The 25740-nt window shown below is 52.3% G+C and overlaps 10 protein-coding genes across 10 annotated transcripts; 3 read left to right on the top strand and 7 right to left on the bottom strand.

Annotated features, from left to right (window-relative positions):
* Positions 1-630: 630 nt before the first annotated feature.
* Positions 631-2775, top strand: A1O1_02736 (uncharacterized protein; the record flags this gene model as incomplete). Its single annotated transcript, XM_007723646.1, has 7 exons — positions 631-909; positions 1050-1232; positions 1312-1468; positions 1640-2025; positions 2074-2376; positions 2445-2511; positions 2570-2775. 7 exons carry the CDS (start codon positions 631-633, stop codon positions 2773-2775), a joined length of 1581 nt encoding a protein of 526 aa, XP_007721836.1.
* Positions 2776-2907: 132 nt separating this feature from the next.
* A1O1_02737 (uncharacterized protein) lies at positions 2908-4988 on the bottom strand (the record flags this gene model as incomplete). Its single annotated transcript, XM_007723647.1, has 3 exons — positions 2908-3943; positions 4008-4843; positions 4917-4988. The coding sequence occupies 3 exons, from the start codon at positions 4986-4988 to the stop codon at positions 2908-2910; spliced, it is 1944 nt and encodes a 647-aa protein (XP_007721837.1).
* A 1857-nt stretch (positions 4989-6845) lies between these two features.
* A1O1_02738 (uncharacterized protein) lies at positions 6846-7620 on the top strand (the record flags this gene model as incomplete). The annotated part of the gene is made up of 2 exons (XM_007723648.1): positions 6846-7063; positions 7452-7620. 2 exons carry the CDS (start codon positions 6846-6848, stop codon positions 7618-7620), a joined length of 387 nt encoding a protein of 128 aa, XP_007721838.1.
* Positions 7621-8395: 775 nt separating this feature from the next.
* Positions 8396-9097, bottom strand: A1O1_02739 (uncharacterized protein; the record flags this gene model as incomplete). Its single annotated transcript, XM_007723649.1, has 1 exon — positions 8396-9097. The coding sequence occupies one exon, from the start codon at positions 9095-9097 to the stop codon at positions 8396-8398; it is 702 nt and encodes a 233-aa protein (XP_007721839.1).
* A 178-nt stretch (positions 9098-9275) lies between these two features.
* Positions 9276-11424, bottom strand: A1O1_02740 (uncharacterized protein; the record flags this gene model as incomplete). The annotated part of the gene is made up of 3 exons (XM_007723650.1): positions 9276-9727; positions 9782-11110; positions 11160-11424. 3 exons carry the CDS (start codon positions 11422-11424, stop codon positions 9276-9278), a joined length of 2046 nt encoding a protein of 681 aa, XP_007721840.1.
* Positions 11425-13475: 2051 nt separating this feature from the next.
* Positions 13476-14685, bottom strand: A1O1_02741 (uncharacterized protein; the record flags this gene model as incomplete). Its single annotated transcript, XM_007723651.1, has 2 exons — positions 13476-14289; positions 14387-14685. The coding sequence occupies 2 exons, from the start codon at positions 14683-14685 to the stop codon at positions 13476-13478; spliced, it is 1113 nt and encodes a 370-aa protein (XP_007721841.1).
* Positions 14686-15815: 1130 nt separating this feature from the next.
* Positions 15816-18486, bottom strand: A1O1_02742 (uncharacterized protein; the record flags this gene model as incomplete). The annotated part of the gene is made up of 10 exons (XM_007723652.1): positions 15816-16349; positions 16443-16518; positions 16696-16724; positions 16777-16810; positions 16859-16943; positions 16998-17046; positions 17097-17117; positions 17168-17210; positions 17256-17343; positions 17397-18486. 10 exons carry the CDS (start codon positions 18484-18486, stop codon positions 15816-15818), a joined length of 2049 nt encoding a protein of 682 aa, XP_007721842.1.
* An 826-nt stretch (positions 18487-19312) lies between these two features.
* On the top strand, positions 19313-20137 carry A1O1_02743 (uncharacterized protein; the record flags this gene model as incomplete). The annotated part of the gene is made up of 1 exon (XM_007723653.1): positions 19313-20137. The coding sequence occupies one exon, from the start codon at positions 19313-19315 to the stop codon at positions 20135-20137; it is 825 nt and encodes a 274-aa protein (XP_007721843.1).
* A 494-nt stretch (positions 20138-20631) lies between these two features.
* A1O1_02744 (uncharacterized protein) lies at positions 20632-22260 on the bottom strand (the record flags this gene model as incomplete). Its single annotated transcript, XM_007723654.1, has 2 exons — positions 20632-21749; positions 21795-22260. 2 exons carry the CDS (start codon positions 22258-22260, stop codon positions 20632-20634), a joined length of 1584 nt encoding a protein of 527 aa, XP_007721844.1.
* Positions 22261-24272: 2012 nt separating this feature from the next.
* On the bottom strand, positions 24273-24698 carry A1O1_02745 (uncharacterized protein; the record flags this gene model as incomplete). Its single annotated transcript, XM_007723655.1, has 1 exon — positions 24273-24698. The coding sequence occupies one exon, from the start codon at positions 24696-24698 to the stop codon at positions 24273-24275; it is 426 nt and encodes a 141-aa protein (XP_007721845.1).
* Between the last annotated feature and the right edge of the window lie 1042 nt (positions 24699-25740).

Here is a 25740-nt window from a genome sequence, read left to right on the forward strand (position 1 = left end):
GCCCTCTCGTCTCGTACACCTATGGAGGAATGTTCCCGGATATAACAATGCATTCTTTCTTGGCCGCCCGGACCGGAGTGGCGTCGTCAGCCTCGCAAGCGCAATTCGCACACTTGAAGCGGGTTTCGCCCGATCAAGCGCAATTCGCAGCAACAAGCGAACTTCGCTTACGGCCAGACCCGCATTAAGCGCATTCTTATTGGCTTAGTTGGTGAGTGGAGAATCAGGGTCCCCCACAAAATCGGGTCTCCCCAGCTTCACGCTTCCCAGAACAGAACAAGACCCCAGAGTCTGTGAATCTGTGATGATCATTGAAGACCAGTCGTCAGGCGAGGTGTCTAAGATAACATGGGGAGAGCCCTTGCCACGATGATGCCCCGGGGTCTGTTGGCCCTGTCGTGTGGAGTTACCCCGGCGAGAGACTAGAGTCGTATATAAAACTCCTCTCTCCGATCTCTCTGGGGAATGTCCCAGGGCACCAATTTCTTCTCTCTCTGCATATCCAGGCTCAGCTACATGGGGGACTCGGCGCTGGTGCCACTTCCCCTTTCCGTCCTTCTATCGACCCAGATATCACCGCTCAGCTCAGTGTGCTCTAGTCCCGTCTGATTAGAGAACTGGTTGCATGCAATGGCGCACTCCGTCGAGCCTGGGCCTGCCGGGCCCGTTCCTTTCCAAAGGGCCACCAATACCAACAAAGAAACCATCTCCATGGTCGAGAACGTTGGAGGCTCCGGCTGCTCCGGCGAAGACAAAGACAAAGAGGCGGGTCCTGGCGTTGGCGTCGGCGTCACGTTCGGCGGTGACGACGCAGAACCTATCGACAAGGCAGTCGAGCGTCGACTGAAGCGGAAGTTGGACTTTGTTATCCTACCGGCCCTGTCAATTGTCTATTTTCTCAGCGCCATGGTAAGTTCTAAGCCTGGCTACTAAGTACCTACCCTCCCTGACGTCCAACATAACAACTCAACCCACAAAACATCTCAGACTTTAGTATCTCACATACACAAAGTAGAAGCAAGCTGACTGACTGACTATCTTATCATCAGGCACGATCTGATCTCGGCAATGCCAAAGTCGCCGGCCTCGAACAAAGCATTCCCTTGACCGCACGACAATACTCCAACATCTCCAGCAGTTTCCTCGCTGGATATGTCGTCTTCCAACTCCCGGGAACGGTGCTTATCAAGAAAATCGGCCCTCCCTTTCAATTCGCCGGTGCCATGTTACTGGTACGTGAGTCGTGACTGATGCCCTTGATTTTGATCCCCCCCAAAACAAACGATGCACTTCTTTCTGACTGGAAGACAGTGGGGAGCCGTCACAACCGCTTTGGTGGCATGCACTTCCTACAGCGACCTGATGGGACTCCGCTTCCTGGTTGGGGCTGCTGAGGCTTACGTTCAAGGATCGACTCTGTATTTGAGCTTCTGGTATACATATCCTGAGCTGGTGACTCGTGGAGCAAGTGAGTACTATGGTCTACCTAAGATACTGTGTAAACAAACAAAAGCCAGGAAGAGGAGGAGTCCGGGACACACACCCTCACACACATACCCTGCATCAGTGTTTATTTCAGGACCCGGGGTCATCATCATACTAGAGATAGACAGAGAGACCATACTAACTCACTTCAAAGTCATCTACAGTACATCGGCACTTGCTGGAGCCTTCAACGGACTGATCGCGTACGGCATCCAGGAGAATCTCGCCCACAAAGCCCCGTGGAAGCCGTGGCAGTGGCTCTTCATTATCGAGGGAATCATCCCGATGGTCTATTCCTTGATTGTCCTGGCTGTACTACCTGCCACTCCCGACCGAGGCCAGTGGTTGTTCACCAGGGAAGAGATCGAGGTCGCTCGAAAACGCAGTCGAGCCACTCACAACCACGCCGACCAAAGGCTACGAGTCAACCTCCTCTGGAAACCTCTGATCGACCCCAAGTTCTGGCTGAATGCTGTCATGTACTCCTGTGCACACTTTGCTTCCGGTTCCTTGCCGAACTTCCTGCCGGCCATCATCAGGGTAAGAGACACGAGCACAAGAATTGAAATCCAGTTGACAGGTCTCTAGGGGTTCGGCTACACATCGATCAAGGCCCAGCTGATGAGCGTCGTTGTTTATGCATGTTCATTCGTGTCAATCTTATTCTGGGCCTTCCTGGGAGAGAGATACAATCGCCGTGGCTACCCGATCGCCGCTTGCTCCTTGGTCGGAGCCATCGGATTTCTCCTCCTCATCACATTGACGGAAAACAAAGTCAGGATGTTTGCGGCTTGTCTGATGGTTGCTGGCGTGTTTCCGGCCATACCATTGATTCTGTCATGGACCACCGCCAATATCGCCGGATATACCAAGAGGAGTGCAGCCATAGCCGTAAGTTGCCAGTCTCCTTAAGTTGCCAATCTCCCACCAAACGGCGAGACTGATGCGATGATCTCCAGATGGTCAATATAGTCGCACAATGTACTGGCATTGGCGGAAACCAGGCATATAGCGATCCCCCCATCTGTGAGTTCGGGACCCTACCGCTTAGCCCCAAACTCAGATCCTGACCCGAGACTATCAGATCGAAAAGGAAATGCCTCAGCAATGGCATTGTGTTTCCTGCTCGGCGTTTGTGCATTGGCGCAGATCTGGTATGCGAAATACCTGAATAAGAAGAAAGCAGCCTTGAAGGCAAGCCTGAGTCCAGAGGAGCTGCAACGGCTCAGGGATGGTCAGGTCTTTGACATTGTAGGCGACGAGCACATTGACTTTGTCTATTTGCTGTAGACGGTGACTTGTGGGGCCCCACCTTGATGCAGCCATCAAGAGACTGGTAGTCAGTCATACGAGAGGGGAATTCTGGTGGCCGACATTCGTCACAGAGATTTTGATATTTTCCTCATGAGATGAGGCATCACATCAGCCTTGCGGTGAAAATGGCATTAGAGCGTCGAAATCTTCAATCTCTCCGAACCCCCATATATTGCTAGACGGATCCAGCCCTGCCGTCATCCAATAATACTGCGAATCTGCTTGGTCCAGCGGCACTTGTGCGTTCGGAGTAGACAAAGGCGGATTGGGTGAGTCTGGCCGCTGGGTAGGACCATCCTGGGAGTCAAAGTGGACTTCAGGGATGGGCTCTTCGACGAGTGACCGACGAGCTCGCAGCTCGCCCGCTCTTCTGATGGCATCGTACACGACCGACGCTCCCGCACGATCTTCCACCGTCATCTCTACGTCGGTGGTCATCCTGCTGACCACCTCGACGAGCTGGGCCGCCCGGGCCGGTTCGTCCAGGGGATGGCGAGAATCTCGCATGAACGCTTCGTAGGCCCGCTTTAGCGTGTGTTCGAACAGATGATGCAGCTCGTGCGTCCCGAAAGCGAACAGCCGGACGAGGGTAAACGAGGCGAAAATCAATCCATGCAGGTAGTATTTGGGATAGCAACTCCTGGGACGTGTCGTGGCCTGGACGTTGGTGAGTGGAGGGGTTTTGTCCAGGATGTCGTGGAATAAAGCGATCATTCGGCCAGCCGTCTCGAAGATCTTGACCTGCAGAATCTCCGCGGGGTAGTATTGGTTCTGGTTGAAGGTAGAGCCGGTGGTGGCTCGTGAGGAAGCTTCCTCGCGACGGCGTCGGTGCAGAGAGACCAGTGTCTGAGTGTAGAGATTGAGCTTGGCTCGCAAAACCATAAAATTGATCTCGGGATTGTTGAGCGGGTGGAACTGCCTTTCGAGACTACCGAGATCCTCCTCAAACGTTTGGACGGCGGAGAGATTTGCAGAGACGCTTTGATCTATCGGCAAGATGTTGATGTGGCTCGAGATTTGCCGCTGGATCTCGACTTGGGCTGCAAACTCGGTCGGAAGGCTGCCTGTTGCGAGAGCTCTGCCGATGTCGGCGAGTTCACTGGGGCTGTGCAGAAGAGATGAAATCCCTCTGAATGTACTGAGACTGCGCCAGACTGAGGATTAGCACGGGGTTGCGCATCTTGCAAGACAGACATACTAGTACTTACCTCGTGTTGACTTGGAAGCATGCTAGCCAGGTTTTCATTCGGATTTGTTCTTCTTCTGAAGCCGCGTTCGAGTGTGGCGACAGGGATGATTTGTAAAGCCTCAGGTCCTTTGCAGCTGAGACCGCCATGGCCGAATAACCGAGGCTCGGGTCATAAAGCTGTGTCATAACTGGGAATGGCCAGAGACACAGCAACAAAAGTGCTTGGATGGCATGGAGGGATAACGGAGCTTTGCAGAGGACTTTACCCAGGAATTGATGGTATGGTTGGACCAGAGAGTCGTGTAAATGGGCATCGATGGGATGATAACGACATGTCACTACGATAATTGTCCAGAACAGAAACGGTATGCGGGAATAGAGCTCCACGTAGGTCTTGCGGGTGTCGAGGATGGGGAGATGCCGGTAATGATGTCGCGAGAAGAGAGTAAAGAGTCTTTGAACACTGGCCGCCGATACTTGGACCGGTCCAAGCTGGAAAGAAGGACACGATGATAGTACCGTAGGGTCCTGAAGTCCAAAGAAGTGCTCTGCCACGGCATCGTCGTCGACCGAGGAGGCTTGATGTGAGTCGTGTTCTAGGAGAGCATGTTCTCCTCCCGTGCGGGCACTGGCGGCTTGATTTCCGTCGCTGTCGGTGGTACTCGGGGCAGCAATGCTCTGAGATTGGGAGGACTTCTTGAGGACACGTTGGAGCTCATCCAATTCCTTGGTGATGCGCTCGAGTTTGCCTCTGGTCGGAGTCCTTTTGAAGGAGGGGTCAAAGGTGCACGCCCGACCTGTCGCCTGGCATCTTGAACAAGGAGCAGGGAATTTAACCGTCGAGTCGCATCGTAACTAGTAAGTAGGCGCTCAGTGGCCATCATGAGCTGGATGTAGCAGGGGGAAAAGAACAGCAAATAGTACATACCTTGACCTGGCGACACTCAGTACATGCTCTGCCTAGTCTGGACTGGGCGGCCCTGCGTTGACTCGATGGCATTGAAGGCGGTGACTTAGTACTAGTACGTACTAAGTACCGTCAGAAGGGGTGGATCGAAGTCGAGCGTAGGGGTACACTCTGCTCGCCTGCCACCGTTAAATTGTCAGGAATGAAGTTCGTATATCCAGAAATCGGATGGCTCGTCGTCGCTACTAAGTTCCCTGTCTGCACTGGACTCTCAATCTGGTTAGAGCGTACTACAACTACTACTACGCCTCTTTTGTCGCCAAGATGTCGCGTCAGAGGCCACTGCACTTAACGCGTGTGTCCGCCGAACCGCGTTAGTACTTTGGGTCTTTCCTTCTCTTGCCAGTCGTCACTTCAACTCCCGCAGTCTATAATGGCGTCACGGCCTCAAGCTCAAGGTAGGTACTAGTAAGTACTAGTATGTCCCTAACTTGCCAAGTCTAATCAGGAAGGCTGTCCAGTGTATCTACTACTATCGACTGCTAAAGTACTATTAGGCAGGTACTACTCGTACTATATAGGACGTACCCACATAACTCCATCTTCTCCGTCTTGACGTCCCGCAGTCTACGCCCACCAACTCCGCCTCATCTACTCCCGTCACCCAAATTTCCTGTGCATCGATCGTTGCAAACGCTTCAGAACGTTGTCCTCTGCGAAGTTCCCTATCATAAGGTTGAGAACCAATGCTCCGGTGCAATCAATCCGCGTCGTTCAATGGCTGTCTCCCGCGGACAACACGGCCAAACTCGCATGGTGCGGCCCACGGCCACGGGAAATGCTAGGGGCGGAAGATCTATATCATGCTTCCCATGTCGGAACCGGAAGCAAGTTACTAACTACTCCGACCATCATCCACTCCCCTTGCTGACTTTTGGTTGAGACTGAGATGTGACCGTGCTCGGCAGGCATGCGGAAACTGTGTCAATCGACACGACATCACAGCCTGCTGCTACGTTGTGCGCAACCGCGAACCGTGTCCCAACCCGCAAGGACTTTCCCACTTGACCGAGAGCGCTCACGCCCCAATTGATCACCTGGAGCAACTTGTCCTCACCCTTCTGGAGAAACAGCGACGCTGACCATCACTTACTTACATTGTTCGTCCTGGGCCTCTATCCTGCACCGCGCAGGTCTGCTTTGCTAGTACAGCGGACTGTTGCATGATAGCTGCAGCACATCCGAGTACCTCTCCCTCTTAAACAGCCGATCTCGAGCTTCAACCAGCGTCGACACCGATCACAATAGAACCTTCGAAGGAGCAGAGACGGGCCATCATAAAGGTAATAAAGGTGGCAGTACCGACAACCAGACAAGAACCATCCGGGGGAAATCGGGGACAGTGTTAAGCATCAGTTCCGATCTCAGAGACCATCCCTTCGTGAATGAAGCGCACTGGGCTCTGATGCTGAATCGCTCGTGCTCTGGACGAATTCAGTCGCTCGCATGCAAATGATGCAATGTGGTGGGAACGAGTTCTGGAGATCGACCGTGAGCTCCGCCATATTTACGACAAGGTCCCCGAGAAGTATTTCAAGATTGGTCCATTATCGAGCCAGGCTTCGCTTGCCCTGGTCTCAGCACGCTTCACTTTGTCCAGCATTCACCACAAGTCACTCTGTATCCTCCACAGTCGGTTTCTCGAGAGCACCAACACCGACGACCGATTCTTGTACTCCAGGCGGGTCTGTCTGAGTTCTACCATGTCGATACTTTGCTTTCAAGCCATACAAAACCAAAACATTTCGGTCGACGGCCACCTGCGAAGCTTGACGACATACTTCAAATAGTATCAGACATCATTGGCGATATATAATTCCCTGCTTGCTGCAGCCATCGTCACCGCCGACTTGTGTTCACCCTGCAGAGAACATTCGAGGCAAGCAAGTCATGCCAGGCATGCCCACGAGGATGGAGATGATCAAGGCTTTGGAACTCAGTGCGCGAGTATTCGGTCAAATGCGACAACAGAGTCTGGAAGCTCACAAAGCTGCCGACATTTTGGAAATGCTCGTCAGGAAGTTCAAGGCCGAGGATCTTGAAGGCGTGCGGTGCCTGACGGACATGCAATGCGTACCCAGCACTGAGTCTCACGAAATAGCTTTGGGGTCGGATCACAATCTTCACACCCAAAAACAACGCCTCGAGCATGTCTAGCGGCATCTGACACGTCTTACTCTCCTGGTCTGATAAATGTATCACATTCCAGTATCGTCCATGTCAACACGCATCGGCAGGATCCGTAGCGCGGGCTTCGAAGACACGTGTCTCGGATTTCATACGCCTCACACACTACGAGCAGTGATACCTCGATCACAGAACGATCTGAGTTGCCCGAACCATCAAGCCCGGATGTGGTTTCACGCTGGTCTGATCGCAATGTTGGCAGCTTCTGCGCCCAAAGACCTCCGCTACCACGAATCGTCCGCGGACTGGATGATGCCGGTTCGCTAGGTTCTTCGTTTAGACGCGATTGTCGACTTGCTGATGAGAAAGATCGGAAGACCCGACTCACATGGCGACCAACATTCGATGCACGGTCGACAACGACTCGGACGAGGACGCGGCCGAACTGACCAGTGTCGTCCTGGCCCAACACTTTGGGCTCGGAGAAGGCCCAGCCCCTGAGACCCAGGACCATTGGTTGAATGCGAACAAGTACTAAGGTAGTAGTATCGATGCCGTATCGTCCGAGCTGGCCATCTGTGGAGGATGGCGAGCGTGACAACCGAGACGACCTCGACTTTGGGAAACCCCGAGGTGATGGATGTGTGATTGATTGCTTCACTTGAAATTTTTACTTGACGCTAGATCGAATAGGAATCAGAATCACGATAAAATCACGATAAAATCACGATAAAATCAAAATCAACCTTATAAGTACTAGTATCTAGTAGATTACAGCTTACTAGATTGGCGTAGTACAGCTCACTACCAGCCCGGTACAGCTTGCCCCTAGCCCGGGCCAGCCTCCCTAGATTAGAACTAGATTAGAACTAGATTAGAACTAGATTGAAAAAATTATACCTATCTTATTCTAATAGCTTATATTCGTAATGCTAAAGATTCTTAAGTTATATAAATCCTAATATAGTAGTAAGTAGTTAATACAATTTAGTAATACCTAGCTAGATATCTATCTATATATTCTTAGTAGAAAGTTTATAGTATTATGTCAATTTCGATCCGTTTCTAATACGGTTCGATGCAGGTTCGATACAGGTTCGATACAGGTTCGATACAGGTTCGATACAGGTTCGATACAGGTTCGATACAGGTTCGATACAGGTTGGATACAGCTTGGATATAGCTTCGATACACCTTCGATACGGTTTCAAATCGTATTCGAATCGAGCTCGAGCTCGGTTTCAATCGCTAAATCGTATAAAGTCTTTATAGATATAGGTACCTACCTAGTAGTACCTAATCTCTACTTCCTACTATGGCTCCTCAAAATCAGAAGGACAAAGCAGTCTCCCACCCAAGATGGCGCCCATGTGAGTCTTGTCTATTTCCTCGCAATGATTCCGAATCTGCATCATGAGCGTTCGCAAGAAGGGGACCGGACTCTGGAGGAAAGTTGAAGTCGACGTGGTTGGGATGCGGCCCGACGAGTCGGCGTCTCGGACAATAAAGCCATCGGCGGCGATGGAGCTTCCAGGTTCGGCCTCCAGCCAGGCGAGGCGGAGGGTGTTACAGACCTGGACATACTCACTGAAAGATTTCAGATAGAGCTGGCCGGAAAACAGATTGAGTTGAGTGACCAGATCGATCGGTGGTGTCGGTGACATTCGAATCGCTGAAACATTGTACAAATCCAACCCATCCAACGGGCGGATGCCCAGGTTTGGCCGAGGGGCGTAGAGATGGAGTGTCACTCTGGTGGAGCGTCTCACGGCGGGCTGGAGCTCTCGTGCTTCATATGGGCTGATGACGACGAGATGCTTGATGGAACTGCAGCGGCTGTTGTTGTTGTTGTCCCTGGAGTCTGACTCGTCACCACCGACGCTGGTCAAAATCCACTGCACCGGCCGCTGGTACGCGTCGAGCACATACGATTCGCCGAGGGTTCGAATGGTTTGAATCGTGCGGGCGAAGTCGACTGTCACCAGGACATTGGTCGGGAACTGGGCAACGTCCATGTGTGCAGCCCCACTCGTCGAACGGAGGGTCTGGAAGGCGGGCTTGAACGCCTTTGAGCCGGTCTTGGGCACTCCATCTTCCACAAATGAAACGAGGTCCGGGTGGATGGAATGCTCCAGCGGCTCTGCAGGGGCAGGTCATTGCACCTCTCGTTCTGCCACAATCTCGGGCGACAATTCACGCTCCTGTTCCTCTTGAAGTGTGGCCGCGTTGGCTTCCAGGTTGTCGAACTCCAAACATCAATTTGTGATGCGCTGGATATTCACGTTTTGGTCGACCAGCTTCGAGGAGGTGGCCTCCTCGGTAAAGATGGTCCAGAGACTGCGATTCGTCCTCGAGGAACTGTTTCGCCCAGCTGGTTGATACGACGAGATCTCTGTCAATGCCGACGCCAGCCCACAGCGGACGTTGTTGTTCAAACCGTCGCCCCTGCACAGCCCACAGAGGTATGCTCCGTAGAACATCAAGCCACGTTTCCATCATGGCCCAGCAGAGAATGTCGGACACACCAATAGCGGTGGTGGTGTTCTCGGAGTGTGTTGTGCGTGTCAGGATTTGCCGGCGGATCTCTTTTGGAACACAAAACACGACTGACTGTCCGTAGCCTAGTTTTCTCATCCTCATGCATGCTTACGCTGTGTTAGTCAAGAGTCAAGACCGCTATGGAGACGGCGTAGGCTCACCTTGAATTAATCTGTCCTTTGTCAATTGTGCTCCCAGAGTCACGGCTGCCGTATAGAACTCTGGCAGTTTCAAGTCGGTGCCTCTTGTATGCGCCTCATCCAGGAAGACGAGACATACATCGAGCCGGGCGGCAAATGGCGAGGTTTGAAGAGGTTCAACTCGTCCCTTGCGGTCCAGGACCGAAAGCTCATCATGGTCATTGAAAAACACCACGGCCTGAGCCTTTTCATGGTCCTGGGTTCTCTTCAGCCACTCTCTCGCCACTTCAAGGTTCCCCAGTTCCAGGATCTGGGCTCCGACATCTAAAATCACTTGGGCTGGCGGGTCCATTTCATTCACCATGGCCAGTAAGCTCTCGGCTGTCGTATCACAAGCTCCTGCTCGGGTTGGCAGTGGCATACTCCTAACAGAATTCTCCGGTCGGAGGAGATGCTCCAGGACCAAAGCATTCGTATGTCGCTGTTCTGGGAGATCGAGATGCATCACACTGAGAGGCAGACACTCTGCGAGGTCATGAAGGGGGGTGGAGATATCCCGCTCGAAATTGAGGCTCGTGAGAACTGACAGATCATATCGAGACGAAGGCGGTTGTACCACGCTCTCCCAACGCGTCCGAATCAGTTTGGCGGTATCGTGCATGATGCTGTGAACGACGGCCACGCCAGCTTCGGAGTCCGACGGATCGAGCTTCAGGAGGCGGCGACTGAGCTTAGCGTTCATCACGTAGAGCAGGTCGCAGGGGAATCGGCACTGGGGAGCCATCTGGAGCACCTTTCCCATGAGAAAGACCATGAAGCTCTTGTAATATTCTGCAGACCGCCTCTCCGAGTCTGGCAATCGAGAAAAGGCAAGTTGCATGGAGACACGGAGAAGCAACCAGACAGGGGATCTTCGCCACGGCAACAGAGCATCCCGCCACATGACCTCTTCACGAGTGTTCTTCCATAGGAGTGGGACAGGCATATCTTCGCCCATCGGTCTCAGAAATCCCATGAACAGCTCCGTGACAATCTTGGGGTGAGTCGCGTCTCGGTTTTCATCGTGCATATACCGAGCCTTGCGAACTTTAGGTTGCGTATCCGGAGCAGACTGATGGCTCATTTTAGCGAGCGAGCGGGCCATGGCCGTTTGCAAACCGGGTTCACAAAACACCTCGAGGTCGAGAGCCAGAGCGAATCCTGGAAAGGAGTGTCGAAGTCGACCTTTGGTGGCAAGGACTGGTCCGTTGAGAGGAGACAGCTCAAACACTTCCACGTGGATACGATCGGCTACCTTGCTGATCATGACCCCGGCATTCTGGGCTCGAATGTGGAGGGGTATCATGCCACCTGGCCCGCTAGAGATCGAGAAGAAAGGGCAGAGGGAGGATGCAACTACCTTTCGTAGGCAACTCTCTCAAAACATCGGAAAGGATCCTCTCATTGACCGCCCGACTGGCATCCAGAGTATCACCAATGGCAATCATGTTAGCGACCATCGCAACCACCATGTCGACGGCACCCTTGGAATCATCTGTCACATGTTCTCTGAACTCACGAAGAGCATCGATGGTGGTGTTCAGCAGGGCTGTCTCGTTTTCTGTAGTAGAGTCATCCTGACACGGCAGTTTGGGCGGAAGGAACATGTAGTTGATCATGTACATAATAGCGCCATGTGGCGGGAGGCACGTCGAATTCCCCAACATCCTGACGGCGCAAGTTAGTAGGGAAGCGTCTCGGGTATCGTCGATAAGAGTGAATCCAGCTGGCTGTAGAAGAGGCACAAATCTGGCAGACCTACTGCCACTCAAGGAGGATATAAGTATCAATACTTCAACAGTACTTACCAATGTGACCAGGCTGGATTTCAAGGAAGCAGGGGCTCATACCCGTCCAAGTTACCCATCCGAAAGCGGCTCGATCCACGGCTTTGCTTAACGTTGCTACCCGACCAACGTTATCGGACTGGCAAGGTGTGTCGCGTTGACACACCAGCACTGAGGTGTCGTCCGAATGACCGGTCACATGCTGTCGGTAGTGCTGGTGATCATGGGAAGTCGCACGTTCTTCGGCATCCCGCATCACTGAACGCCAGGTAGCAGGATCCCCAAAGGAATGATGAGATCGAGCAGCAGAGAGGCATCATCCACGAGAGATGCCTGGAGCGTCGTGAACACGAAGGTCGGCGTGCTGCAGAAGCCATATGGCATCCAGTCCCGGCTTCTTCGGAGACAGGCAAGAGGCTGCATGGTGCCGTGGTGATTTCCCGAAGTTTGAAAAAGACATCGTCCTGATTAGAGAGCAATCCCATGTACCCTTCCTTGAAGCACTTTCCCGAGAAATCGTGAGATCGTTGAGATAAGAGCCTGCAGCTCAGCCTGATCTAAGACGGGCGTCCACGCGTGATACAGTGGATGTTGAGTTGCTGGGATAGACCACAGGTTGATAGATGAGGTGGCGTAGGCATCTCTGATCCCTACAGTGCCAACGCACTGTAGATCATATGCTAGGTCGCAGACTAGGTAGGCACCTCCATTCCAATGAAGATCGATCATGCCCATGATGCTTGATACCCAGGGTGCATACAGTGAGGAGATGCAGAATCAGGCTGATATCAGGATACGCGCGCAGCTGGCCAAGAGGTCGATAGTAGTAGAGAGGCAATGCGTGCGCCGGGTCCTTGCAGTGTGGTCAGCCACACCAGGCCTTCCAGTTGCTCCAGAATGCCTAACTGACCCTACTACTAAGTAGTAGTAAGTAATAGTAAGTATGTATCCGGCCTGCATCCCGAGAGACTGAAACCGCCCGAAAAGGAATCCATTTCTGGTGTGAGGGACTTACTGTAATGGTGACCCGTCGGCGGTCGCCGGTCAAGGAGCGTACACCACTTCCACACGACTGAGATCTCTAAATCGAAGCAATAGATGCAGAGGCGGAGAAAGCGCCCACTAGAGCTCGGGTGTTGTGTGGACGCCGGGTTCAAAGTTGAAGATACAGAAAGTGAGCCACGATCGGACGGAAATGAGAAGTTCAAGTTCTTTCAGTTCTTGGAGGTTGAAAGTGGAAGTGACGCTGGTCAAGGTTTCTCTTCTCTCTCGGCCACGTGCGTCTCACCTTTTTTGCCGGTTTGCTCAACGTCGATGCATCCTGGATACTACTGGTAGTAGTAGTAGTAGGCATAAAGGTCAGCGATCTTAGTACTGACTGGTATACTACTTTTACTGGTAGATATGTGACACAATTAGAATGGCCACTGAGATATACAGTACTCGAAGAGGACAAGACAAACCATCCGTGACTACGATTTGCTTCCTCTATTACGACGTCAGATACTACTACTACTACTACTACTACTTACCAAGTAAGAAGTAAGAAGTAAGAAGCATCCAAAGTAGCTGCCCTCTCGAGACCGATTCTCTCCTCCTAGAACCCACTCACTGGCTGCAGTGTTTGACAATCTATCTGTTGTCCAAACACTGTCCGCTGATGCCATCTTCTTCTCTTCATGTTCTCAGTTCCGTGGATTGTCGCCCTCGTATCAATTACTGTACTTAGTCCTTAGTACCATAGTAAGTATTGAATGGAACGAACCATGGTCGGAACCTAGATATCTGACCCCCAAGAGAATTCTCTCTTCCAAGCAAGAAACGAAGCCAGGGTGACAATGTCATGTTCGGCTGTAATGAATAAAGTATCATGTATGGCTGGTCAGTGGTCACATTTCCCACCATGTCGGTAGATGATCCCAGCTGTCCTGTGGTGGTGTTTGCACAAGTTCCGCCGCCGGTAATTGATCCCAGCTGTCCTCTGGCGTTTGCACTTCCATCATCGTTGCGTGTCCAAGTTCAACGGGCATGTTCATATTCACAGCATCCACAGCAATACACGGATCCAAACACGTACCGATGTCCACATTCCTGGGCATATGCATAGGTACGTCGATAGTGCCCATATTAGTATTCATGCCCATGCCCATACTGGTATCCATGCCCATATCCATACCAAGCCCTATTCCCCCCATGTTGTAAAGCGTGTTGATGGGAGGAGTCCGAGTCTCCGACAGAGGATTGACGCTGATATCCAAATCCGGACCAGGCAACAGAGGGACTTGTAATGGACCACTGTCAAGACAAGACGAGGTCCACGGGAAGACGTAGCTACTAGTTCCCACCATCTGGCTTGGTAGTAGGATGTCATTGTTGCAGAAGAAGTAGGGCATTTCGCAAGCAGTGTCCATGTCGTGGATAAGAAGCCCAGTTGATATGTCCGACGACGGTATAGTAGTACTGCTGTAATCAAAAACATAAGCGGGACCGTCCCGTGATTGTGACACAACCAAAGGTTGCGGAGTGGGTGGTCCTGTCATGGCCGTGGATGTTGACATGGGCGATGTGCCTACAGACAGTGATGGTGGTGGTGGTGGGAGATGGCCTGCTGTGAGCAGCGGCGTCGTGCCCTCAAGCCGCGAACCAGTAGCAGCGGCTGCTTGCATCTGTTGCCGATGGACATCGCAGTAAGCTTTTTCATGTCTGTGGCCCAATTTGTGAGACGTCAGTCACAGTGTCCTGCCAGTGACAGCAGGCCATGGAGGCCAGTCAACACCCTTAAGGGAGAAATCACACTTACCGATCCCGCAAGTCCGACCGGCCATACTCCCTTCCGCAATATTGGCACGGAAACTGCTGAGGTTCGAGATGCTTCTGTTTTGATTCCATGATTAGCGAAATGCCCTCAATCGCTAACAGAGCCTGACTGAGAGTCTGGGACGTACACTCCGGATGTGGCGTGTTCGATCGCCAGACCGCTTGAAGATCTTCGAACAACCCGGGTGCGGGCATTGCAATATCTCTCGATGTGCTTTGTGAGTCTTCATATGACTCTTGAGTGTTGCTCGTCTCTTGAGATGTTTGAGGCATACCCGACATTGTAACTCGGGGTGTGCGAAGATGGCGCGCGAGGCAGACGCTGAAGAGCCGTCTGGAAAGAGATTCGTTGTAGGTGCGCCGACTGAAGCTGGGACTGGTATACTGCTCGGTGTGGAGACTGCCGGAGCCTGTTCCTGTGGCTGCGAGGCAATCAGGTCGCTGTCTTCATAGAGTTTCAGTGACAAAGACGATTCCACGCCGGTCGCGTGGGATGTTGTGATCGTAGGGGCTGGCAGGTAACCTTGGTCATAGGGAACCGAGTAGTTCGATGTCGTGAAGGGTCCGCTAGGAGTCTCCGGCTGCAAGATTTGACATGGAGCTTCATGAGGAGAATTGAGACATATGGATTGCTGGATGGTGGGCTGGATGGTTGGCTCGAAGGGACTCGCGCTCGTATCATTTTGATCATCTCCTTCCACGAGCTCGGGGAAAACAGGACGATCCATATTGGTAGATATGTCACGTTACCTAACTGATCTTCATGACAAAAGACCACCCCCAAGCAGCATGGGAAAGACAAGCTTTAAAAACACATGAGAATGAAAGGCTGCTCCATAGGTTACCAAGCACACATGGTCCGACAGCGCACTCGGCATGTTCGACCATAGAGGAACCATTGCCTCGCCCCGGGCAGTGCTGCTGAACATATGTCCTCCCTAGTCGACAGTCCCGCCCACAGCCGCTCAGGCTGTTTTCGGGAGAGGCGGCGTTGATAGGAGAAGAGAAGCTCTCCCTCCTCAGTCTCTAGCTTACCGAGCACGAAAGCTGCTCATGTTCAAAGTCGGTGCATTAGCGTAGCCAGCTCATGAACGGCAAACAGATCCAGACGTTCCGTCGCCAATAAGAAGCAAATAAATTCCACGATGGAGTCTTGGAGCCCCGGCGGGCGATATGGTGGGTCGCCATGGCCGCTCGGGCACGGAGGAGAATGATGAAGACCCTGGTCTAGAGTTTTGCAGTCTATGGTTCGCCATACAGAGGCCAGGTGGCTCATGCGATCCTCGGTCCAGGATCGACATGATTCGCCATGGTATCGAGTTGGGGGTTATTGAGAGCTTGCAATGTGACCTGCCCTCAATGCGGATTGCAAGGGTTATGGGCAACGGTGGTAGAGAGAGAACGATTCAGAATCAGTCCTTTTGCTGGCCTGCAATCATGGCTGTCAACCCGTCCACTTGAGCACTCAACTGTTGAACGAGCTCAACCAAGTCCACATCATTAGCACTGCCCGAGGCAGACTTGGACATTCCCGTGCCACCACTCATGTTAGGAGTCGCGGCTGGTGGTGTTTCAGGAAGCGCTCTCCGCGTTGTCGATGATTTGACAAAGTCTCGGGAGCCATCGAAACTAAACTGTCCCGCACTAAGAGGACGACTGGTCAAGTTGGGGGCTTTACCCAATGTTGAATGATGACGAGAGACTATGCCTCTGGATTTTTCGTAGGCCCAGATGATGGCCACGAAGGGGACATGGGTGACCTTGAGCACCAAGATCCGAATTCGCCGGACATCCTCTGAAGGGAAAAAGAGCCGAAGAGGTCGCAGAAGGGTCAAGGGGATTAGATTGAGCGGCGGCATGAAGTAGGTCAATCGGCTGGAGGTACTGCTTTCGAGCACGTATATCGAATATTGGAAGAGGTACTCCTCCCTGGCATGGGCCATGACCTGGTAAGCCAATCAGTACGGACGCTATTGTAGCCGGCGGCTATTTTAGGACCCTGTCGACTGCATGGCTGCTCGGGGGGGGCATCGACCTACCTCTGTCAATGAATTCGACACTAATGACACAAGAGATGTGATGAGGAGAATGTTGGTCAGGCAAACAAAAATCAGCCTGCGCAAGATATGGCTTGTTAGCACATTGGACTTGCAAGCGCTCAGGTTGATTTCTCGGCCCGCAACAGGTATCTCAGTCCACGCTGGATGGCTAAGCGCCGAAGATGGTAGGGGTCTGCGGCTGAGCATTTGGAGCAATACAACTGGTACCCGAAAGGTGGCGCTGAATACTTACATCAACGGATAACCAAATAGAGGAGAAATCTGCAAAGCCTCGGTGTTAGCTTAGATGGGTGCCGGCTGGAGGTTTACGGACCTTGACTGCCATGTCGAATCCAAGATAGCTCGACCTGAACGGCAATTAGTAAATGCAAATAGTCGGCCGTTGTGGTTCGTACCCAAAGAAGACTTTGATCAACAACCAAGACATCTCGTTCAGGTTCATGCGATCTCGGGCGAGCATCGTGAAAGTGGTCAAGAACCCTATTTTCCATGATATATCAGAGAACGCTCTTAAGTCAAGATCTGTGAGCTTACCAAGGTAGAGCACAATGATGACTGGCAAGAACTTGCAGAATGCTTTTGTCTGGAGGATGGTCAGCGGGATTGGGGCGCGTCCATCTTGTTTGATCTCACCATCTCCTTCAAAACTGGAATCTGCATGAAACAGTCAGCGAAGTCATGGTCAAATTGTCTCGTCCACGTACCAGACTGCCGAAGTAAGGGTTGAGGCTCATGACCGAGAATATTCTACCACCATCAGTATTGGTTGCGGACAAAGGAAGGCTCACTAACCTCGGGACAAGAAACAAGGCAACCATAGACAAAATATCGAATGCCACATCAATGATATAATCGCTGTTTTTGATGAGTCCGACAATCCCTACAGCAATGGTCAGCGTCCTTCCACACAAGAACCAGGTCGGGTTGACGGACGCGTTACGACAAAAGCGGCGCTGACACCAATAATGCCTAGGTCCCACAGCGACCAGAAATCGACCTGATAGAACATCAGGCCAGCGTCCATGACCTCACCGAACTCATCATACGCGTAGGCGGCGATCCAGACGTACAGCAAGGCCTCGGTCGGAGTGATATGCTGAGGATTCCGCTCCACCAGAACGGCATAGTACAGGAGGAGAAAGGAGAGAAAGAAGGCGATCTGAAACGCCTTCTGGTATTTGGGGACCCTGAGGCGAGTGAAGGGGTCGGCAACGCGTTTGTTGTAAGCACGGGGCTTCTTCACGGCATGGACCGAGAGCGATTCCCAGAAGATGACATCGCCGTTCCAGATGTCCTCAACGATTTTCTGCACAGGGCTTTGTGACAGGAATTTCTTTGCATTACTGATGGCGGCGATTTCCAACGCACTCATTCCAGCCAGCATCTCATCGAGATTGATCTGTGGACTTTCAGTCGTGTCCTCGTCCCGATAAGTGGTGGTGCCGCGGGTGTCGTGGACGCTGGCTCTCCTAGGAGGTCTGAGGCTGTCATATTGGCCGGACCGCGACCGGAGGAGCGGCGAGCGTTCATCAGACGTGCCATTGCCCCGGACGGGGGTGGGAAGATCGTCCGTTGACTCTAGTTGTGGTTGATGGTGGGAATCGTCGGGACATTCGGGGAGTTCGTAGAGAAGGTAGTCAATCAGCTCCTTCTCAGACAAAAACGTCAGGAACTGCCAGGCAACAAGCTCGCAGGCAAGACCTCTACTCTCGTTCAGAGCCGAGTCTGAGTGGTCCGAGTCGTTGGTGAAGATGTATCTGGCAGCCAACAGAGCGGCCACAACGGCGGGATGGTGGCATTCCTCGCTCAGACCGGCGATCAGGGGTTTCAGACTTTGACCGGCCACGGTGGTCCTGAGCTGTTCATAGGTGTACGCGGCGTCGATGGCTTTGACCACATAGGAAGATAGTTTAGCAACGACATCAGAGAAGCTCTCTTTGGAGTCAATGATGGGCACGTCGTCTTCCATCCATCGGGGTCCCTTTGCAGATTTGGGGGTCTGGGGCTTCGTCGTGGCTGCCATGGAGGCGTCAACGTAAGTTTTGAGGTTGAAGTGAAGACCACGAGAGCGCATGGAGGGATACTGTCAGGTAGCTGTTCAGGCCATTGATATCGTGTTGGGTCGAGGAAGGGACCGGAGGCGGATGTTTACAAGTTGATATACCTACTACAGAGTAAGTATGTCGTAGTATGTCGTACTTCTTACTACTGTGCTCGACAGTATACATGATTCGTGTTGACTTGAATGCTCTGACGTAACCGGGCACAGTTATACGGTCGACCATTAAGTGACTGGGTTGCGCTTTTCTGCTCAAGTTCAAGTTCAAGTTCAAGTTCAACTTCAACTTCAACTTCAACTTCAAGCTCATACATCTCTCGACATTTCTCGACATCTCTCAAGTTCTGCGTCGCTGCCATACTCATCATGATATCAAGCAAAAGACGAAGATGAAACGGCCACAGACCACATTAGATGGCACCCACAGATACGGAGCATCCCTCCCGCACCGACACTCAACGAATCATATCACGCAATCCCGGGTAGGTACCTTGGGTAAAGTATCCATCACGCCCGCGTCCCTGAGGTCCGTGTCTTCCATCTCCGCTTTCCTCCTCACGGAGATCAACGACGCATATCAACACAGCTGGGATTCCTGAAGAGAGCGAGATATATATATGTGTACAGGGGGTATCAAGTCCGAATCAGAAAAAAGAGAAACACGTGCCACGCTTCCACGCTGTATCACCTCCCCCATTCCTCCATCGTCACTTGCACGAACATTACATCTCGCTCGTCCCATCTCATCTTCATCCATTCTTGTATATAGGTACCTAGGTACTCCTCCAAGATGGCAGAGACAATACCAATACCATACCACAAATATACCCATGACACCAAACACGCCATCCCCGCCCGCTCCTCGGTGGCCGTACCGCTACAGAAATCGCAGACCCTAACCGTGATCAACACCCACGGAACACAGGTGATTGATTTCTGGGCGTTCCAAACCCCAGAAGCCACACTCCCCAAGGCCTCCACCTCGAAGGAACAGCAGGGCCTCACACCACTCCCGATCCACCATTCCACATCCCACACGCGCGCCTCGACAATGCACCTATCCCCCCTACCCAACGACGTCCTCGTGACCAACCGCCGCACGCCCATCCTCAAACTGATCAGAGACACCACTCCCGGCGTCCACGATACCTTGATCCCGGCGTGCGATCGCGCGAGGTACCGTCAACTCGGGGTTCCCGCGGACACTTACCACGCGAATTGCGTCGACAATCTGCATTCGGCGCTGGAGACGTTGGGCTTGAGGCTACCCGACGCGGAGGGAAGTGCGCCTCCGGATCCATTGAATTTATTCATGAATGTTCCTGTCGGGAGTGGCATGGGCACGGGGATAGGGACAGGCGGAGCAGTGGTATCATCATCGCCAACACCGGAGAGCGACAGTACCACCACCACTAACAATAATGTTACGACGGCAGGAGCTGCCCTCACTTTCGAAGCCCCCGTCTGCAGGAAAGGCGACAGCGTCACGTTCGAAGCGCTGGTCGATTGTGTCGCTGTTATGAGTGCTTGTCCGCAGGACCTGGTCAAGGTGAACAATATGGAGCCGACCGAGGCGCATTTCACGGTTACGGTTGGGGAGGACAGCTCTTCGTGATTAACATGCGATAAGGGCACTCAGGTACTGTAGCACTGCGGTCATGCCTATCGCCATGTTCCATGTTGCGTGTCTATTCCCAGATCCAGATCTCAAGTCGTGGGATGATGACCAGAATAGTGAGTGGGTAACACCATAGACCTGTCCCAATATGAATGTATCGATATCCACCAGGCTTTTGTCGACGTCCGAGCCAGCAAACAGCAATAAAATGATATGCCAGCACTGTATATATGAATGACAGTTCCGCGTGAAGCACACAGATACAACATGTATGAAGCGCTGAAAAGAAAAAGAGTGAGCCGCAGTTCAATGGGCCAGAACGACGGATTGGCAACGATCGGTTGCTCCATCAAATCCATTGATTATGCATGACATGTCTCCATAGTATTTCTTCCAAAGTCGTTCATATATCCCAGTCCCAATGCCAGAGGAGTCCCAATGCAGTGCGAGGTAGTATGTCGTTCATCTCCAAACCCACCCACAACAATCAATCATCTAAGCCGTTCCATAGCAAACAAATCGTCCATCAATGCAGCTCCAATACCCAACAAATCCCGCTTGCTGCTCGAGCTGTTGCTGGTGGAATTACTCAGCTGCAGGTTGCCAATATCGCACCAGTTGTTGATCGGCAGACAACTGAGGTATTTGCACCACGAACACGTGTCGTGGTACTCGTAGAAGTTGTTCAACAAGACCACAAACGCCACCAGAACTCCGATCAATGCCCCCGCCCGGAACAGCCACCACGCCCACCAAAGCGCTTTGCGACCCTTGAAAAACCCAAGCGGGTGTTTGGCGAACGCGGCCACGTTTGCGGGAGTTGTTGTCACATGAGTCGTGGCCAACATGGGATCTTTGGGGTTGGTGATATCGGGTTCAGACCCGACATTTCGGTAAGGTGCCACGGCTTCGCCGGTGCGTTGACGAAGAATATTGGGTGAATGCAGGAGACATATGCCCGTCGCAAGACCCATGAGAAACCCACCAATGTGAGAAAAGTTGTCCAGTCCCGGCAATAGGCCGAGGACGAAAGAAATGACAACGTCCACCAGAATCCACATCAAATCCTTGACCGGGTGGCGTCGCTCGTTCCAGCCATACATCAAATCCAAGAGGGTCAGTGCCAGAATGCCAAACAAACAACCCGATGCACCAGTCGATGCAATTGCCGAGGCCGCGAAGTTACCGCCCAAAACAAATCCAAAGATGCCCGAACTGAAGTAGACCAGGGCAAACCGGATGCTACCGATAGCATTCTCCATTTCCCGTCCCATGGTGAGTTGCAAAAGAAGGTTGAACGCAATATGTATAAGGCCAGCATGGAGGAACATGGGCACAATGAACCGAAACCATTGATTCGGGTGGTCATTGTTGAGTCCCGAAAAACCGCATAACTCCTTGAGATCACAGTGATTGCTTGCAGCATTCGCATCTGAGGTGGTGGTATTTGGACATGGCCAATTCACAGGCTCTCCGCTGTCTTGAACTCCCGGAGTGACGCGCATGCACGGCACAAACCGTGCGCCCATGTTAATCTGTACATATGTCGAGGGGCCGATCATGGGATTGAATTGAGGATGGATCATGATGGGAGATCCTGTTATGATGGCTATACTGGATTAGCATTGCCCGGATGTTGCAACGAAGAACCCACAGTTTTTGATGATCTCCACGATGAAGACCGTGATCTGTACCAAGCTCACGACGTACACCACCCATGGGATCTTTCCCGAAAACCATCCATTCTTCTTCTTCTTGCTTGACTGTGGCAGTAACTGAGGTTGGGAAACGGATTCGGGGGACGGAGGATATTGAGTAGGCTGACTTTGCCAATCTTGCGGGATGGTACTAATTCTTGCGTTCTGCTTCAGAGGTATAGCGTCGGAGTATTGTGATTGCCGCGATGGAGATGGGGTATTATGTTCGTAGTAGTAGTTGGTTTTCGCCGGTGGGGTATTATATGCTTCAGCACGACCGAACTGATCGAGAGTATAAGTACTCTGTCCAGGATTGTAGACTTGTGCAATATGGGACAATGGTCTCTTGTATTGTGGTTGAGGCCTTTGAGGTTGAGAAGACTGCGCCATGTAGGATTCGCGATAATAGTCGTTGGCCGCCATAGCGTCGAAAAGGAGTAAGCGAGTGTGACTGTTTGCACAGCAGCGTTCGGTCTGGGAGCGAGAGAGGTGATATTAACGCATTTCAAAGAGTGTCGGAGACGTTGAGCGAAGGGGCAACGGTCGGACTCGAAGCTCGTCGTAGGGGTGTAATAATGAAGGACAAAGGCGAGATTTCGCAGGTGATGGCCGTCGACGCCGAAAAGAAGGGCGGAGGAGAATGGGATTAATCTCGACCGATGGTCATCGCCAGGTTCAGGGTCGTGTCTAACAGATGAGGAAATCAAAGGTGATGTCCATCCCTAGAGTCTGCACATGAAGGGAGGCGTAGGAGCAGGGTCAAGGGAACCAGAATGAGTGATGGTCACCACCGACTGAAACCAGGCAAGATGAGTTGGAAACTTGACACCTCTGGGAGATGACAGGTGCCAAATTGGCGGGATGAAGGTTGTAAGGGATTGATTTGTCGTTCGAGATGGACAAGAGACGGCTAGAATGTTCGGTCAAGAGTGAAGGTGACAAGATGAAGCTGTGTAGTAGTCGGTAGGGGGTTAATGAGGAATGGGACAGTTGGTTGATGCAGGTGTTCAGGTACGCGTGTTTGGCTGGCTGCGAACTGTGTACAAGGCGAGATGGGAGTGGAACTCATCTGCGGCGCGGAAGCCACATAGCAACAAGTTTACTGTGGTAGACGGTCCGTGGCCTCTGGCGTTCGGTGGGATAGACACAACATTAGGCCATCTCGGGTTAGATTCCTGGCCTGGTTCATGGTTGTTTACTGTCCACAGCTGAAATCACACCCGTCTCAGGCACCTTAGGGACGCCTAGGACCGTTAGCCGTTCAGCCCTAGGCTGCAAACAGCGCCCAAACAGGCTTCTTAGGCGTGTCTCAGCATGCAGGAACAGGTAAAGCGCGCAGGGGTTGACCACGATCTACGTCCCAAACAGGCGTCGAGCTGCTTCTCCTTGAGCGTTGACTGGCTGCTTTACTCCTCTCCCCTGCATACGATCTTCCCAAGGTCCTGAATTCTAATCATCTCTTTTTTGAAAGTTCAACATACGACGTTTGTTCCATACCTAGCTACCTATTTGGTAGACGCCGCAGAATACAAAGAGAAGACTAGTCCCGGCCCTGCACGACTCCTTTACTTGCGGCGCAAGCAGCCAGCCCCGTCACGCTACCCTCGAGCACCCTATGCACAAGGTGCTTCCCGCGTCCATCACCCCGGTTCGGGTGACGGACCAGCGAGTGCTGATGTATGAAAATAAGTACGACGATTCAGTCCCAAAGGATAGCAAATGTGCGATCTGGTGCATCGTTCAGGTGGGTTATAGGTATTATATTATTGTTCATTCTATTATAGTACTAGTACCGACTTATCGGTATTCACTATCAGTACTTGCTGCTATGTTGTCATGAGGTCGTGAGTGCGTAACGACGCCCGCAAAGGCATCCCTGATTATACCGATTGCCACCTGGACAATAGCATCCCAAACATGTATCGATTCATACCGGCGCAGCAACAACTTTTGAAGCCAGTCGTCATCGAACAGAGCCATCCTTGTCGAAAGGACCTCAAGGAACCCGTCCTTTGCTCAATCAGGCTGTATGGTCAGAATAATTGTTTGATCGGCGAGACGGCACCTAGGCCGGTGGAGAAAGTCAGAGCACGCTCTGACCACTGAGGAGAGAATTGCCCGAGAAGGTGACGGGCCGTACATATGGTAACAAGGCTTGTCATCGAAGCGTACCGGCATCTGGTGTCGAGTGCTCCGGGCAAGGCTGGCGTTTGGATAGGTTTGCCTCGATTGTCGCGTCATGGACGCCATGAAGCGCCTCTCCTTGCCAGGATGGCCAGCGCATGGAAAAGGAAGCCTTGATGAGGCAGGGCCCAGCTCTGCCAGTCGGTTGCTACCCATTCGGAAGCCTTCTCTTCATTCATCTCCACCTTTTTCGGCCGACAGAAGATCAGCAGGTATATGAGATTTCGCCAATGATCCCATGACCCGTCTTGTCATGTGCACAGCTGGGGTGCATTCGAAAGGGAACCGGTCATGTAGTATATCAGCCGACACAGGGCGTTGACGACAAACGGCTGGAACCCCCAGAAGAGCGCATAGAAGAGGGCGGTGAAGATGGTAAGGACAATCGTGTTGAAGACAAGCTTCTCGGTAGGCGTCATGACATAGACGCCAAAGGTAACCTCATACTGATAGTAGCGCAAGCGAAGGTAATTGGAGACCTTGGCCGGCACGGATATCCAAGGCTTTTTGGGTCCCAGGTGGGAGGAACTGGACGAGGCCAGCAGTTGGACGGCGGCCATAGCCATGGGCGAAGAGAAGTAGTTGGCCGAATTGGGAGGGGCCGAGTCGATGAAGCGAGGGAATGGTTCGAGGGAGGAAGGATGAGGATTTTGATGTTGGTGGAAGTCGGTACTCATGGTGAACATATCAAGGCAGACAGCCGCAGACAGGCAGAAGGAATCAATCGAGAATGGCTTGTTTTGTACCGGTCTGGTCCGTACGTTGCCAGGTCAGTGCACTATATTTTTTTTCTGATGAATCGGAGGAGGGAGGAACGGATAGTCGGCCGCGAGGTTGAGGGAGCGTTGGGCGGTTAGTAGATGGGGCACAGATATTGGTTTAAACCACGATAGGAAGTGGTAGGATATATGGGCGGGAGAAGTGATTTCCCGGGTGAGTCTGGGCTCGATGGAGACGTCTGGATAGACCGCAAGCCTGTTGGTGGTGGTGGTGGTGGTGGTAATCGTGGAGGTGTTTCTAACCAGGCTGTCACGCGCCAACACCGAACAACGATCGCGATCCAGCGGATAATTCAATTCCGTGGTGTCAGAGGGAGTCTAACCTCCCGATGAGTCTTGAAAACTGCCTGACTCAAGTATCGCTGGAGAAATGGATGGGGCGGAAGACTCGGCAAGGAGCGGATAGTGCTGACTAGAAGCGATGCGAGCAGGATGGGCGGAAGACAACCAGACAGCGGACGGGGGGAAGAAGGAGTAGTGTAGAAGCTAGGAGAGTTGAGCCGTAGGACTACTCGGTACTATGTAGTACCCAGAAGCACGAGTGGAGAGACGAGACGTGAGTTAGTATCCCACTGAGTTAGGAATGGGTTACGCAGGTAGAAGCCGGGTAAAGAAAAGAGAGACAGGCTGGAAAACGCGCACAGGTCGTTGCCAAACAATCCGAAGCTGAATCAATCAGTAAAAATACTAGTCCTGGGCGAGATCAACAAAAGAAGGCAACATAGGAAAATTGAGATGCACGACGAGGCTCTGCCTCCTATATTATTACCTGTCACTCGTATTATTATTGCGGTCAATTGATTTTACGAGCACCGTTGCGAGAATCTTTGTTGGTACGTAGTAGTAGTACGTAAGGCCCGAGTTGAAATTGCTGCGGGACGCGGCTCGCCCGGAGATGCATGCCATCATCGCGCGTCAAGGCGCGACGGGAATTAGTCAG

The sequence above is a fragment of the Capronia coronata genome (genome assembly GCF_000585585.1).
Source record: "Capronia coronata CBS 617.96 chromosome Unknown acBCG-supercont1.2, whole genome shotgun sequence".
In the NCBI taxonomy this organism is placed as follows: domain Eukaryota; kingdom Fungi; phylum Ascomycota; class Eurotiomycetes; order Chaetothyriales; family Herpotrichiellaceae; genus Capronia; species Capronia coronata.